The sequence below is a fragment of the Schistocerca cancellata genome, chromosome 6, assembly GCF_023864275.1.
Source record: "Schistocerca cancellata isolate TAMUIC-IGC-003103 chromosome 6, iqSchCanc2.1, whole genome shotgun sequence".
NCBI lineage: Eukaryota > Metazoa > Arthropoda > Insecta > Orthoptera > Acrididae > Schistocerca > Schistocerca cancellata.
Window position 1 is genome coordinate 478,701,735 of NC_064631.1, and position 14,797 is coordinate 478,716,531.

At 45.1% G+C, this 14,797-nt stretch overlaps 1 protein-coding gene across 1 annotated transcript; it reads left to right on the forward strand.

Annotated features, from left to right (window-relative positions):
• Positions 1 to 301: 301 nt before the first annotated feature.
• Positions 302 to 14,438, forward strand: LOC126191514 (pro-resilin-like). Its single transcript, XM_049932411.1, has 4 exons — positions 302 to 441; positions 7,910 to 8,033; positions 10,076 to 10,725; positions 13,743 to 14,438. Exons 1-4 carry the CDS (start codon positions 436 to 438, stop codon positions 14,040 to 14,042), a joined length of 1,080 nt encoding a protein of 359 aa, XP_049788368.1. The 5' UTR covers positions 302 to 435; the 3' UTR covers positions 14,043 to 14,438.
• Positions 14,439 to 14,797: the final 359 nt, after the last annotated feature.

Consider the following 14,797-nt stretch of genomic DNA (forward strand, 5'->3'; position numbering starts at 1 on the left):
CCTTTTGAACCATTTTTGGCTACTTTGTCGGGGCTAGTGGGCCTCCTCTATTTCGTGAGCACACAGTAGCCGCAACAGCGACACGGACGAAACGGTCGTAAAGTTGCCGGGAGCAGCGCGCCGTATTAGGCGGCGAGGTGACCTCGGGGTTGCGAAGAGCCACTCGGAGTGGTCCGCGGCGAGGGCGAAGGCAAGCCGCGCGGAGGTGTGGCTCCGCCGCGCTCGCCGTGAAAGTGTCTGGCGCAATGCAGGCTGCCCATCATCGGCGCGCGTCCGTCCCTCACAACTGGTGCAACTGGAACGCGCGCAATCAACGCAAAAAGACCACCACGCCACGAGTGGGGCCACCGGCCAGTATAAATACGCCGTCCGCAGCCGGCAGAATCATCACATCCACTTCCATCCTCTCGGCGTTTACACCTCTCTGAGCTCATCATGAAGGTAAGCATCCAGCAATCTGCTGGGATTTGCAATGTCTGAGTGCCGGTTACCTGCCTACGGATTCCCGAGTATAGGTCTTTGTTCTTCGATACGGGTAGTTTTCTCGCAGGAACGGGACGTTACAGGATCAGCTGACGCTATTTGCCAAATCAAATGCGAGATGGGTTTCGCATTAGAATTATTCGTGCCAGCTATCGGGACACCCTTTATCGACATAACTGTTACTCTGTCCACAGCGGTACACCTAATTTGATACACGCTTGTGTTTTATTTGAACTGTTTATTTCTAGAGTCACGAGTCTCCTGACTGGTTTGATGCGGCCCGTAGCGGGTTCGTCTCCAGTGCCAGTTTATTCATCTAAGCTTAAATCTTACACTTAACGTCCACGGTTAAATCTTTTATTCGAATCTCCATCTGCCGCTACAGTTTTTAGCGTATTACGGTTCCCTCTTTACGGTTCCTTCTTTAAGGTTCCCTCTAGTTCAATCGCAGTGATGTCTCAAAACAGGCCCCATCACCCAGCCCGTTTTACTCACCAATGTGCGGAGAATCTCCTCATTTGTTATTAGTCTGTATCATTTTCAGCTTTTTTTTCTACACCAAATCTCAATACCTTTGATCCTCTTCTGTGCGGGTTTTCCCATTGTCTGTAGTTCATTTACGTAAGGTGCTCTGCTCCAGATGTACATTCTCAGAAATTTCTTCTGCAGCTTAAAGGCCTTATGTGATAATAGTAGATTTGTTTCGGGCAGGAATATCCTCTTTGCCTTTGCTAGTCCGCTTCTCATGTTCTTCTGACCTCCTTGCTTCCAATGTCGCACAATTACTTCTACTACTACGTGGTCCCCGTATTTAATGGAGAGTTCCTCGCTACTCTCATTCGTGATTCTCCTCTGTCAGTGTTTACACATATATTTCATCTTTCTTTCGTCTGATCTTGGCCCACTGTATGTGCCCAGTAAACTGCACTTTTCATTCAAAATGTCTTGTAATCCTTCCGCATAGCGCACATGCCTGAAAATGAATCTGGCAGCTCATGCATCGCTGCTACATATACAGCAGTGATAACACAGAAACATATTACGCATATCAAATATATGTATAAAAGAAATTCCTGATTACAAAGTCAATCGGGAAAATGTTAAGTAATGTAGAAACACAATACCACGAAAATATCTTCATCTGCCAAAAGCTTGTCAATGTACCGTTAACTGACAACACAAAAAAGTACAAGTTATATTGATCATTCAGTTTTATTAACAGGGAACGTTGCTGTTCAAAGGCCGCAGTATTACCCACGTATCCTTATAGCTTTCAGTCTTTCCTCGTCCGTCGCTTAAGGTGTTCCACTGAACTATTTTTGATGTATCAACCGTACTAGTAGCGTACCATCAAATTTTGAAATTGAAGATTTGTTGAAGATGCTCGCTAGCTTAAATCCTTCTACGCGGATGTATAGTAAAATGTAAGACAAAAAAAGCAATTTTGTCATATGATGTCCGCCCAATAAATGCTTGACGGTGTTCGTGCCACGTCAGTTTATATTTAGCCTCGAGCTTTTGATGAGTTCCTCCGTCGCTGTCATCATGAGACTTCTGTTGGACGTTGGGAACTTTATTTAGTTGGCCTAAGTGTGTTACGGAGACATCTCGAAGTCACAGAACTTCCATATGATACCAGATATTAAGTCGATGGCTATGACTGGAAATCATTGGAAGCTATGGTGGGTTTGGTTGACGGCTGGATTAGCTGATTTCCCTGTTGCCTTTTCCGTTCCCAAGCACCATTAAGGCTGTAAGCCAATGTCTCGCCGTTGTTATCATTGTGATCTCAACGGATTCCTTGGTGACAGGATCCAAGTAGGCAGATGCATGGGGTAATAGTTCCGTTTCATCAGACACAATCGTGTTGTGAGCTTGTGTTCGACAGCAACAGATTTGTCGAAATTGCGTTACGTAGTATGATGCAGGTACTCTGTGTAGCGTTCTATATTGTTCGTGTCAAGTGACCAGTATAACTGGTATCACATTCATAAGAAGCGCAGACACAAAGGCTATCTTTTACTGTGTGAAACATCTGTTTATTTCTCTTGAGTGATCGGCAAATTGTTTGAATGCCGCGTCTGCCCAGGACCGTGCTCATTTGATTTGTTGTAGAAAGGAAGACATGCTATGAACTAACCACCTTCACGTGACTGAGAATTATTGAGGTTTCGTTTGCTATAAATGACTAACTTAACAAATTGGTCGCTATAGCTCTTCTTACGGAAAGTGTTTTTTAGATACCTGATCTCGGAATCCAGGTTCCTGTTTTTGTTTTGAACGGCCAGGGTCGGTTGGTCACAGCCAGTGTGCTCCCTGCCGCCGTTGGATAAGCAGCTGCAGCAGCAAGTCGTATACTCTTACCTCACTTATTTGTTACATAGTTTAATCCTTAATTTCTTTTCGTGTTTTTGGTATTTGCATTGTTCAATTCATAAATTTCGGGCGTATTATAGTATTTGAGAGTTGTAGCATCGCGTTTTAGTACCTGAATAGTGTAAAATCGCGTAGTCTCCTTCCGCCGCCGAGCAGTGTGTCAGCAGTGCGCAAGTAGCAGCATTACTGCATTTACTAGGCAATCTTGTATTTTAATAACCGTTTAAATTTTGTGTCGAATTGTTTGTGCTCTATGTAGATTAGTTCACACGTTCTTTGCTCAACAGTTTTTAGCATGGATAGGGACTGCAACTGCTGTGTTCGGATGCAGGCTGAGTTGGCATCCCTTCGCTCCCAGCTTCAGGCAGTGTTGGCTTCGGTCACACAGCTTGAGGCTGTTGCCAATGGGCGTCACTGTGGGGGTCCGGATGGGGGTTTGTCGGGGACGGCCAGCTCGTCCCACGCATCCCCAGATCGGACTACGACTGTGGCTGCCCTGGATACTGCCCACATTGAGGCTGATCCCTCACCTGTGGTAGAGTGGGAGGTCGTCTAGAGGTGTGGCAGGGGGCGAAAGACATTGTAAATTGTCGAAGCTGCATTAGTAAAGTACCGGAACTTCAAGCGCTGATAGAAAGCACCGAAGCTGAAATCGTTATAGGTACAGAAAGCTGGCTGAAGCCAGAGATAAATTCTGCCGAAATTTTTACAAAGGCACACATGGTGTTTAGAAAGGATAGATTGCATGCAACCGGTGGTGGCGTGTTTGTCGCTGTTAGTAGTAGTTTATTCTGTAGTGAAGTAGAAGTGGATAGTTCCTGTGAATTATTATGGGTGGAGGTTACACTCAACAACCGAGCTAGGTTAATTTTCACATAAATTTTCACATAATTTTTCTCAGCATGTTATAGTCTTAGGTGGAGATTTCAATTTACCAGATATAGACTGGGACACTCAGATGTTTAGGACGGGTGGTTGGGACAGAGCATCGAGTGACATTATATTGAGTGCACTATCCGAAAATTACCTTGAGCAATTTAACAGAGAGCCAACTAGTGGAGATAACATCTTGGACCTACTGATAACAAACAGACCCGAACTTTTCGACTCTCTAAGTGCAGAACAGGGAATCAGTGATCATAAGGCCGTTGCAGCATCCCTGAATATGGAAGTTAATAGAAGTATAAAAAAAGGGAGGAAGGTTTATCTGTTTAGCAAGAGTAATCGAAGGCAGTTTTCAGACTACCTAACAGATCAAAACGAAAATTTCTGTTCCGATACTGACAATGTTCCGTGTTTATGAAAAAAGTTCAAGGCAATCGTAAAATGCGTTTTAGACAGGTACGTGCCGAGTAAAACTGTGAGGGACGGGAAAAACCCACCGTGGTTCAACAACAAATTTAGGAAACTACTACGAAAGCAAAGAGAGCTTCACTCCAAGTGTAAACGCAGCCAAAACCTCTCAGACAAACAGAAGCTAAACGATGTCAAAGATAGCGTAAGGAGGGCTATGCGTGAAGCGTTCAGTGAATTCGAAAGTAAAATTCTATGTACCGACTTGACAGAAAATCCTAGGAAGTTCTGGTCTTACGTTAAATCAGTAAGTGGCTCGAAAAAGCATATTCTGACACTCCGGAATGATGATGGCATTGAAACAGAGGATGACACGCGTAAAGGTGAAATACTAAACACCTTTTTCCAAAGATGTTTCACAGGGGAAGACCGTACTGCAGTTCCTTCTATAAATCCTCGCACAAACGGGAAAACGGCTGACATCGAAATAAGTGTCCAAGGAATAGAAAAGCAACTGGAATCACTCAACAGATGAAAGTCCACTGGACCTGACGGGATACCAATTCGATTCTACACAGAGTACGCGAAAGAACTTGCCCCCCTTCTAACAACCGTGTACCGCAAGTCTCTAGAGGAACGGAAGGTTCCAAATGATTGGAAAAGAGCACAGGTAGTTCCAGTCTTCAAGGAGGGTCGTCGAGCAGATGCGCAAAACTATAGACCTATATCTCTGACGTCGTTCTGTTGTAGAATTTTAGAACATGTTTTCTGCTCGCGTATCATGTCGCTTTTGGAAACCCAGAATCTACTTTGTAGGAATCAACATGGATTCCGGAAACAGCGATCGTGTGAGACCCAACTCGCTTTATTTGTTCATGAGACCCAGAAAATATTAGCTACAGGCTCCCAGGTAGATGCTATTTTCCTTGACTTCCGGAAGGCGTTCGATACAGTTCCACACTGTCGCCTGATAAACAAAGTAAGAGCCTACGGAATATCAGACCAGCTGTGTGGCTGGATTGAAGAGTTTTTAGAAAATAGAACACAGCATGTTGTTATCAATGGAGAGACGTCTACAGACGTTAAAGTGACCTCTGGCGTGCCACAGAGGAGTGTTATGGGACCATTGCTTTTCACACTATATATAAATGACCTAGTAGATAGTGTCGGAAGTTCCATGCGGCTTTTCGCGGATGATGCTGTAGTATACAGAGAAGTTGCAGCATTAGAAAATTGTAGCGAAATGCAGGAAGATCTGCAGCGGATAGGCACTTGGTGCAGGGAGTGGCAACTGACCCTTAACATAGACAAATGTAATGTATTGCGAATACATAGAAGGAAGGATCCTTTATTGTATGATTATATGATAGCGGAACAAACACTGGTAGCAGATACATCAGTAAAATATCTGGGAGTGTGCGTGCGGAACTATTTGAAGTGGAATGATCATATAAAATTATTTGTTGGTAAGGCGGGTACCAGGCTGAGATTCATTGGGAGAGTCCTTAGAAAATGTAGTCCATCAACAAACGAGGTGGCCTACAAAACACTCGTTCGACCTATACTTGAGTATTGCTCATCAATGTGGAATCCGTACCAGATCGGGTTGACAGAGGAGATAGAGAAGATCCAAAGAAGAGCAGCGCGTTTCGTCACTGGGTTACTTGGTAACCGTGATAGCGCTACGGAGATGTTTAGCAAACTCAAGTGGCAGACTCTGCAAGACAGGTGCTCTGCATCGCGGTGTAGCTTGCCCGCCAGGTTTCGAGAGGGTGCGTTTCTGAATGAGGTATCGAATATATTGCTTCCCCCTACTTATACCTCCCGAGGAGATCACGAATGTAAAATTAGAGAGATTAGAGCGCGCAAGGAGGCTTTCAGACAATCGTTCTTCCCGCGAACCATACGCGACTGGAACAGAAAAGGGAGGTAATGAAGTGGCACGTAAAGTGCCCTCCGCCACACACCATTGGGTGGCTTGCGAAGTATAGATGTAGATGTAGATGTAGAAAGTTTTAACATCGTCTATCAGCGTTTTTAAAACTAGTTTCTTACGGGACGTATGATGACAGCTTTGTGCATCGGAAGGCAGTGCTTCTCTTGATGATGACTGAATACAAATCTGACGCGCAGAACCTTCCTGAAGCAATTATTCGAGAAAGCTGATAACCCAAAAAACAAATATACCGTGTTTCACCAGCGAATTTTCCCCGTAGCGACGAGTAGTTTCCAAAGGAAGTATCACAGCTTTTCTTTACTGAAACTTCTTTCATAGTTGCGTATAATTTCTATTGGTGAGAAGTTTCGAACATACCTGATATGTACTAAAAGTACTTATCAGAGCAAAATGTAATGTTCACACAAGAAAGCTAAGCCATGCAAGGGATACAGAGTGTTCATATTACATGAGCTATACACTCAACATACGAAACTGCACTGAACCACAAACAAGATTACCGAAAGACAATAGGTGTCGCTATATTCCTTCCATGTGTTGGATAGGCAGAAAATTAGCAACACTTGTTGATTTCCTGTAAATTTGTTTGTCGTACAAGCATTCAGCGCAATTTAACTTGTTGAAGATATCACACATGTAATAAGGTCACCTATATGACTGTGTATCGGTGGAATTTTCCTTTCATAAGAACTTTTAATGCAGGTCTGGCTTGAAAATGAATGGCTACGATCAACACTGTCTACCAGTATAAAATACACGCAACTGTGACAGAAATTTAAATAAATAATTATGAAATCAAAGTTGTTGGTCCTTCACTTCCAAAATGATGGAACTACATGTTTCACCTTACGCCATTTACTCCACCACGCTTTCCACATCCGTTTACTTTTTCCCATATGGATCCTCTACCATCTTAGAAAATTTCCGTCCCTCCTCAACAACACTGCATAACTCCCCATCTCCTATACTATCCATAAACGAGATTCTGATAACCACATTGTCTCGCCTTTGATCACCAACCTTGGTATGCTGCCGCGCCTTCACAAACACAACCCTCCAAGCCTACATCTACACACATTCCATATCCTGTCTCAACAGCAACTTAAATCAACTCACTCTCCCAGACAATGAGATCAGCCCCAAAATTTATCCCTTCTATCTGCCTTAAACCTTCTCCACCTATCCCATTCCATATCAGGGTTCCTCTCTACTTCCCTCTACTCCCACTCTATCCCTTTCTTCTTGTACTACTAGTCTCCCTACACTCCATTACTCCTCCTGACCTTCTGTCCTTTCTACCTTCTGTATCCCCACTACCTGGTTCACCACCTACTTGCCATCTCCATAGTTTCTCCACCTAACAAACCCCTATCTCCTTACTCGCTGCTCCCAACCCCTGTAGAACACATTCTCTCATCTAAGAATACATTTTCACCCAGTGCAGGTCCTTCAGATGTTGAGTGAAACTGCAGTGCTCCAGCGTTTTTTCATATCACCTCATCACAACTCCGTTTTTAAATTGTATATATTTTTCATCCTTTTAGCTGACCGTCATTAATCTTTTTACCTTACAAGGTAAACGGGCCTCATATTTTAATTTTTCTGTCATCCTTGTCATCTCTTTATAAATGCTCCTAGCTGAAGAGCGGAGTATTATATCTGTGACAGCCCAACCCTCATCCATACGGGATAGAAGGGATGAAACACCAGTAAAAATTGTTCACCGTTGTCTGGTCAGTTGTGAGCAGGGGGAGCCTGGTAAGCAGCTGTTGCTAAGATGCGCTCACTTTTCCGTTGCAGACCGTGTTCATGGTGCTGGCCGCCGTCGTGTCGGCTGCGGTGGCTGAGGCCCCAGTGGACCGGCAGTACCTGCCGCCGTCGCCCTCCGCACGCTACGGAGCCCCGGCCATGGGAGGCGCCTTCGGTAAGTTGCTTTACGGACACTGCGACGAGTGGGTGAGGTCTAACGCGACCTATTTCACAGCGCCGATTTTCATCGTTTGTCACTTCACTCGTCCACAATCTTTCGGACGATTCCTCTGTATCATCAGTCCATGAACTTTACTTCCTTCTGGATCAGTTAATAGCGCACCATGATAGCCCTTTTTTATTCAGAAACGTTTCCACAATTTTATCCGTGTAATGTTCTGTGCAAGAGATACGGCCGAGAGATTCAGACGCTCCACTGATTTTTATTAAGGGGAGGGTTTCGAATTCTGACACTGTTCACGTTTCCCACAGTTTCTGTCAATGACTGAATAGATCACGACTGACATTCTTGTGAATTCTCGGCCAACTATTCCTCGCTGTCAACAAGACGTCAGATTCTAATCTCGCTTCAGACATCCCGTCCGAAAGATGCTCAAGTCGTAGAAAGGAATTGCAGTACGTTAACGAAGAGTGGTGCTGAGATTAACGGGCGCCTACTGCATTTCCTCGATTGATACCCTGTTAGTAAGTCCAGCAATATGTCCATTGGACTTGGAAATTAGGCAAAGGGAAGAATTTAATTGGTTAAAGAAAGGCAATGAAATGGAAGTTCGAACTGTACCTGGAACCGAGGCAAATACGAAAAAGTAAATAAAAACTCGCGCATTTGCAGCTGTGGTAAAATGAGTGGAGCACTTCAGGCACAGGCAGGAGAACATATGAATTTCTCCGTAATGACAACGATACACTAAAAATGTGATATCTTAATCTGACCGGTGATGACTCGTATGATTCGTACAGTATATACACAAACTCAAAAGACAGATGAATGATGTTTGAATGATATATTCACGTATCATGATTTAGCCTTAATCCATTATCAGGCACTACAATCTTGGCTACAATTAGACTGTGTTAAGTGAAGTCATCGTCAAGATCTAGTTCGACGATGACAGCGTATATCTGTCGAAACCGGTAATAGTCATAAAAAGAAATCCTAGCGATCTTGACAAACTTATTTTTTCAGGACTAACGTAACCTTCAGATCGCCGCCAATGACTGACGCAAAGTCAAACATATGTAAAATAAATTAAAAATCATCGAAATGTGTGCAAGGCAGGTAGCATAAATGTTTTCCAGCCGTAGAACTTGACTACGGTATTTACATGTGCAGTGAACATTGTCTGCAAATATACTGTGGAAATTACTTCGTGGCTCGTGGTCAAAGATGAACAGGAGATTAAATAAACCAAGGTAAAGGAACAAAAGGAGAATAGATTATGTAGTTCTAATAGTAGTATTAGTAGTTGGGTGATTCGTTGAGGCCTTTATTGTGGTATCGTTTTATTGTGGTCCAGTTTTGCCTGTCGTATGATAGGCTGTAATTGTCAATAATATACAAATAAATAGCAATAAACAATAATGTGCCAACGGCATTGCCACCGGCTCTCATCTGATCACCGAAGTTAAGCGCTGCCTGGCTTGGCTAGCCCTTCGATGGCTGACCGGTCAGGCCTGTCCAGCGATGTTGGCAAGCGGGGTGCATTCAGCCCTTTTGAGGCCAGTTGAGGAGTTACTTGAGTGAGAAGTAGCAGCTCCGGCCAAGAAACTCACAACGAGCGGGAGAGCTGTGTGCTGACCACCTGTCTCTACTTATCTTCATCCAGTGACGCCTATCGGCTAAGGATGACACAGCGGTCGGTGGGTACCGTTGGGCCTTTCGTGGCCTGTTCGGACGTAGATTAATAAATAATAATAACTACGATGCTTAGTGCGCTAGCTTGTCATGCCGGTGGGCGCGGGTTCGATTTCCGGCTTGGTTGGAGATTTTCTCTGCTCAGGGACTGGGTGTTTGTGTTGTCTTCATCATTTACATTACGTCCCCATCGACGCGCAAGTCGGCGAAGTGGCGTCACCTCGAAAGACTTGCACTAGGCGATCAGGTCTACCTGCCGGGAGGCCCTCACCACTCGACATTTCATTTCAGCTGGTGCAGAAGATTGGTTCAGGAAGTGGCTGACGTGTACCGTTTTGCAGGCGCTGGTGGGGCCGGGGGACGTTTCGGAGGCGTCGGCGGACTGTCCACGCAGTACGGAGCGCCGGCTGCTTCTGCTGGTTTCGGAAGGGTAGGCGGTGTCTCCACGCAGTACGGCGTCCCGTCGGCCGCAGGAGGCTTCGGTGGACTCGGAGGCATCTCTCGAGCTGGTGGCCTCGGTGGACTCGGAGGCATCTCTAGAGCTGGTGGCCTCGGTGGACTCGGAGGCATCTCCAGAGCTGGCGGCGCCTTCGGACGCACTGGCGGCATCTCCAGCCAGTACGGAGCTCCGTCAGCTTTCGGTGGACTGACCGGCGGCAGAGGCGTTGGGGTGGGTGCGCTCTCTGGAGCACGCGGTATCTCCACGCAGTACGGCGCTCCCTCAGCTCTGGGCGGTGCCTCTGGGTTCGGTGGCGGTTTGGCTGGAGCTGGAGCTGGAGCTAGGGGAATCTCGACGCAGTACGGCGCTCCGTCCGCGGCAGGCGGACTCCTGGCTGGAGGCGCTGGCGCCCTGTCCACCCAGTACGGCGCCCCTGGCGCTGCCGGCGGCTTCGGTGGCCTGGGAGCTGCCGGCCGCGGCATCTCCACGCAGTACGGTGTCCCGGGAGCTGCGGGTTACGGCCGCGGCGGAGCCCAGGAAGACGCACTGTCTGTAAGTAACTGGTAGCAAGTGCAGCTTCTGCCTTATCGCATGTCAGTTGAACGTAGAGAGTCTTGGCTAATGTATCTACAAGTGAGAGTCCAGTCAGAATTTTGAACAGTTGCTGGAGAAGTTCAAAATGGCTCTCAGCACTATGGCGCTTAACATCTGAGGTCATCAGTCCCCTAGAACTTAGAACTACTTAAGCCTAACTAACCTAAAGATATCCTACACATCCATGCCCGAGGCAGGATTCGAACCTGCGACCGTAGTAGTTGCGCGGTTCCGGACTGAAGCACCTAGAACCGCTCGGCCACCGCGGCCGGCTTCCCAGTGAGCTATTGTGAGTACTAGTCATTGATTTTCTGTGAATGCCAACACTATAGTTCTGGAGAAGTTAACTGCCCTTCGTAAGGCCACTTAACGTTAATCAAGACCAGTTCCACAGTGGGACTATGTTAGAGTGTTAACCATCGTTTAGCCCCGTGTTCTGCCAACGACTATGTGTAGTGTTGATACAGTGTCACGGAGTTTGCTCGTTTGTCTGTAAAAAAGTGAAAGGAATCGATATATTTGTGCCAAAGAAGAACGTGAAATTGCTTTTATCTTCACTACTGTCTGGAATTATCGAGTAAGTACAGTTAGCGATAATGACACTAAATAACGTTTTCAGGTAATTCAGTGGCCCATATAGGTAGCTGCTTGGTCGGCGCGGAAGATTCTAACCCGAAGAGGCCCGAGTTCAATTCCCGGCCACATTGGAAATTTTCTACGTTTAGGGACTGGATATTGTGTGGCACCTATTTTCGTACCATCATAACTGAAACGGAAATCGTCTGCATGGATTCACATGACAAGTCTTAGGCTGTTCATTAATTTCGTAGCAGGGTATTGCTTGGCCCTAATGGATGTTCTGAATCGTCGAAACACACTGCCGTATCTACCACTGTTGAGATGGCTAGATGCACACGTCCAGAAAGCCAATTTAAAAAATAAAAGCAAGAGACGAGTTGGAATTGTATGCCAGACTTTGACTCGAATGGTACGGATATTTGTTATAATCCCGTTTCGGCATGTGGTCTTTAACTGCCATGTACAATTATCTCACCAAATACATTGCTTAGAGAAAATGAATTACTTCAGTATCTACCACAAGGAAGTTCCATAGTACTGTTACCATTCACTGTGTATTTAAACGGCTTGTGGGGATTTAGTGCATTCAGTAGAAACAACTACAACATGGTCTATTCGAGAAAAATATAAGACAAACATTCATTTGTTTCATTACACCATTAGCGATTAACCATAGGAAACAATGAAAGTCTTTAAAAACTAGAGGGTATGCGGTTGGAGAGAGCAGAGATGACATTGGGGATAACACATGCCGTATTGAAATTCAGTAGAACAATTCTAAAATTCAGTGATTCATTTCCGGAGAAACCTTAATTATCGCTCAAAAATATGAGATTTTACGATGATTGATAGAGAAAATACTGGAAGTAATTGCGCGTTTCGTCATAAGTTCACTTTGTTAACGCGAGAGCGGTGAAGAGGCATGAGGTCAGCAGCAGTAGAATACGCTAAAAAAAAGGTGCTGTGCTTACAGCTAAAACGCGAAGAGAAGAAATTACAAGGATAGTTAAAATATTATTTCGTCCTACATTTATCTCATGTGACTATCAAATACCGGATTATGAACAGACGTTCATTCCTCCACGGACTACTCTGCAGGAGTAGGACAGGAGATGGAAAATGATAGTGGTTTCTTAATAACACTCTAACACCTATAATTTATACACATCAACTGCAAGAATGTTTTTACTCCTTCCAGTTATCATGGCGCCCCGCTTTGCAGGGTAATACCTCATTAGCTGTATTCTCACTTAATGTCTTTATCGGAGTGTCTTCAATCCAGAATGTTAAATTTTGAGTGTTCTTTTCATGTTCTTAAGTAAATAAGCATGTCTCGCAGAACCAGAGAAATGTAAGGAGATGCAGCAGTGTATATTTCTCTGGAACCTCACGTCTCCAACGACTCCAGCAACCGTCCTCTTTGTCTGTGAGGCTTGTAGTTCGGTCCAGGATAAGTACAGTGCGGTTAGTTCATCGATATCATGGCTGAGCCCGTTGCTCGAAGTCGAGAAATGACGCATTGACATCCTCTCTATGAAGAGATTCTACGCGTGCGTCTTCAGACAGGTTCTAAGAAAAGCTGTTGTAGCCCGTACTGGTTTATCTGACGGAACGTATGTAAGATAAAAGTGAGCTGGAATGTATTTCTGATCATTTTGAAAATACCACACTCCTCTTTGCACGAGCATAGCTGAATTAACCATATCTAGAAGATGATGTGGACTGTTTAAAGTACTTCATTAATATAAATTATGCAGTCCAGTAACAACTATATTACAGGGTAATAGCTTTAAATATGATAATACAAAAACCAAAAATTCACTTATTAGAAAGATAAGCCTTGAGTGGACGAGGATGGGAACGGAAATGCCAGTCTAAGAGTTAGTCACTAAGCCCTCTAGTTTGGTCCAATAAGTAACTTAAGTCCCCTTATCGCTTCTCTCTGTACGTTTGGGCAAATCGCAGGTACTAAAGCCGGAATTCTGATATATTTTTGCTACTACGTAGACTGATTTACGAGGTAGGCTTCTGAGTATAATTCATAAATATTTCGTGGTACTTGACTGAACTGTGGTAAATAAAACTCAACTGCCACCGTGGAAACGATGCCATTGCCATCTACAGGTATACGTCAGAACTCGCAGCGCTGGCTGTTGCTGTACGACCGAGAGCAACCGTTTCATCTTCATCGCTCCGCTTCCCTCAGAAGAAGTACAGTCAGTAAATCCATATGGATTCGTATCTGTGTTTAATAGTACCAAATTCCAGCGTGAACGAAAAAGCCCCTACAAGATTCCTGTACGATTCATCAGTGATCACAAATTTCGCAGACAGTCGTAGATGTGTTGCACAAACCGTTCTGTGGGGTACCGCAGTCACGCCGGCTGTCTTTGCAGGAGCCGGCCAACTACCAGTTCAGCTACTCAGTGCAGGACGGCGCCACGCTGACCGACTTCGGCCACGAGGAGGCCCGCCAGTACGAGAGCGCCCAGGGCCAGTACCGCGTGCTGCTGCCCGATGGCCGCAAGCAGATCGTCTCCTACGAGGCCGACGAGGGCGGATACAGGCCTACTATTGAGTACCAGGAAACCGGACTCACCGCCTACTCGGCTGGCGGAGCCGGCGGCTACGGATACGGCAGAGGCGGCGCTGGTGGCGCCGGAAGCGGCAGCGGCAGTGGCGGGTACCACTACTGAGGGGACCCCACCACAGCACAGTACAAAGCGGAACAGCCCGGCCACTGACCACACGTCCTAGAGGAGTTTCAGAGGACACATTCCACAAGAGACGTTTACAATAGCCACTCCTATATGCTTTCCATGTCTAGTACCCGCTGAAACAAGCCATTTAGCGACTCTGTTCTTCTACATCACTATTATTTTGTAGTGAACTCTATTCTTCATTTAAAAAAGTGCTTTCAGTTTTCTCCTCTCCTGTAGTGAAAAATTACCACCGCTTCTCAATTGTACAGCGTATCTCGTGGGATATGTACTCAGAAAGTGAAACGAGCTTATTTACTTTTTATACAGAATAAGTTATATTGTTTATACAGAAAATTTGTAATTTAACTTTAAATAAATCGATAAAAAGAATGTATCTTTAGTTTCATTTCATTTCTATCTTGACTGTATGACAGTAGTATGATAATTTTGTATTGCCCAAGTCAATAGCGACTATACTAGAATCTGACATCTAGAAACTATATGCAGGAGGATTTTTCCCATCATTTACAAACTCAAGGAGTTGTTCCATGAGAGGATACAGAACGAACAAGGTCTAATGAACTTGTGTCTGGAAATGCATGGTTTCCATGCTAGAAGAAGAAGAAGAATCATACTATCTTACCGAGACTGCAATGTAATATACGCTGTACCACGCAGCCACTATTACGCTATGCGTGGTTTCCTCCTAGAGTATAGTACTGTTCCTCATTCATCATGCCCTATCGCCC

Bases quoted from the DNA above. Each gene is read 5' to 3' on its own strand.
- LOC126191514 (XM_049932411.1), top strand. The intron at 8,034-10,075 runs GTAAGTTGCTTT...ACCGTTTTGCAG, and splicing joins GGCCATGGGAGGCGCCTTCG to GCGCTGGTGGGGCCGGGGGA. The intron at 10,726-13,742 runs GTAAGTAACTGG...CTGTCTTTGCAG, and splicing joins CCCAGGAAGACGCACTGTCT to GAGCCGGCCAACTACCAGTT.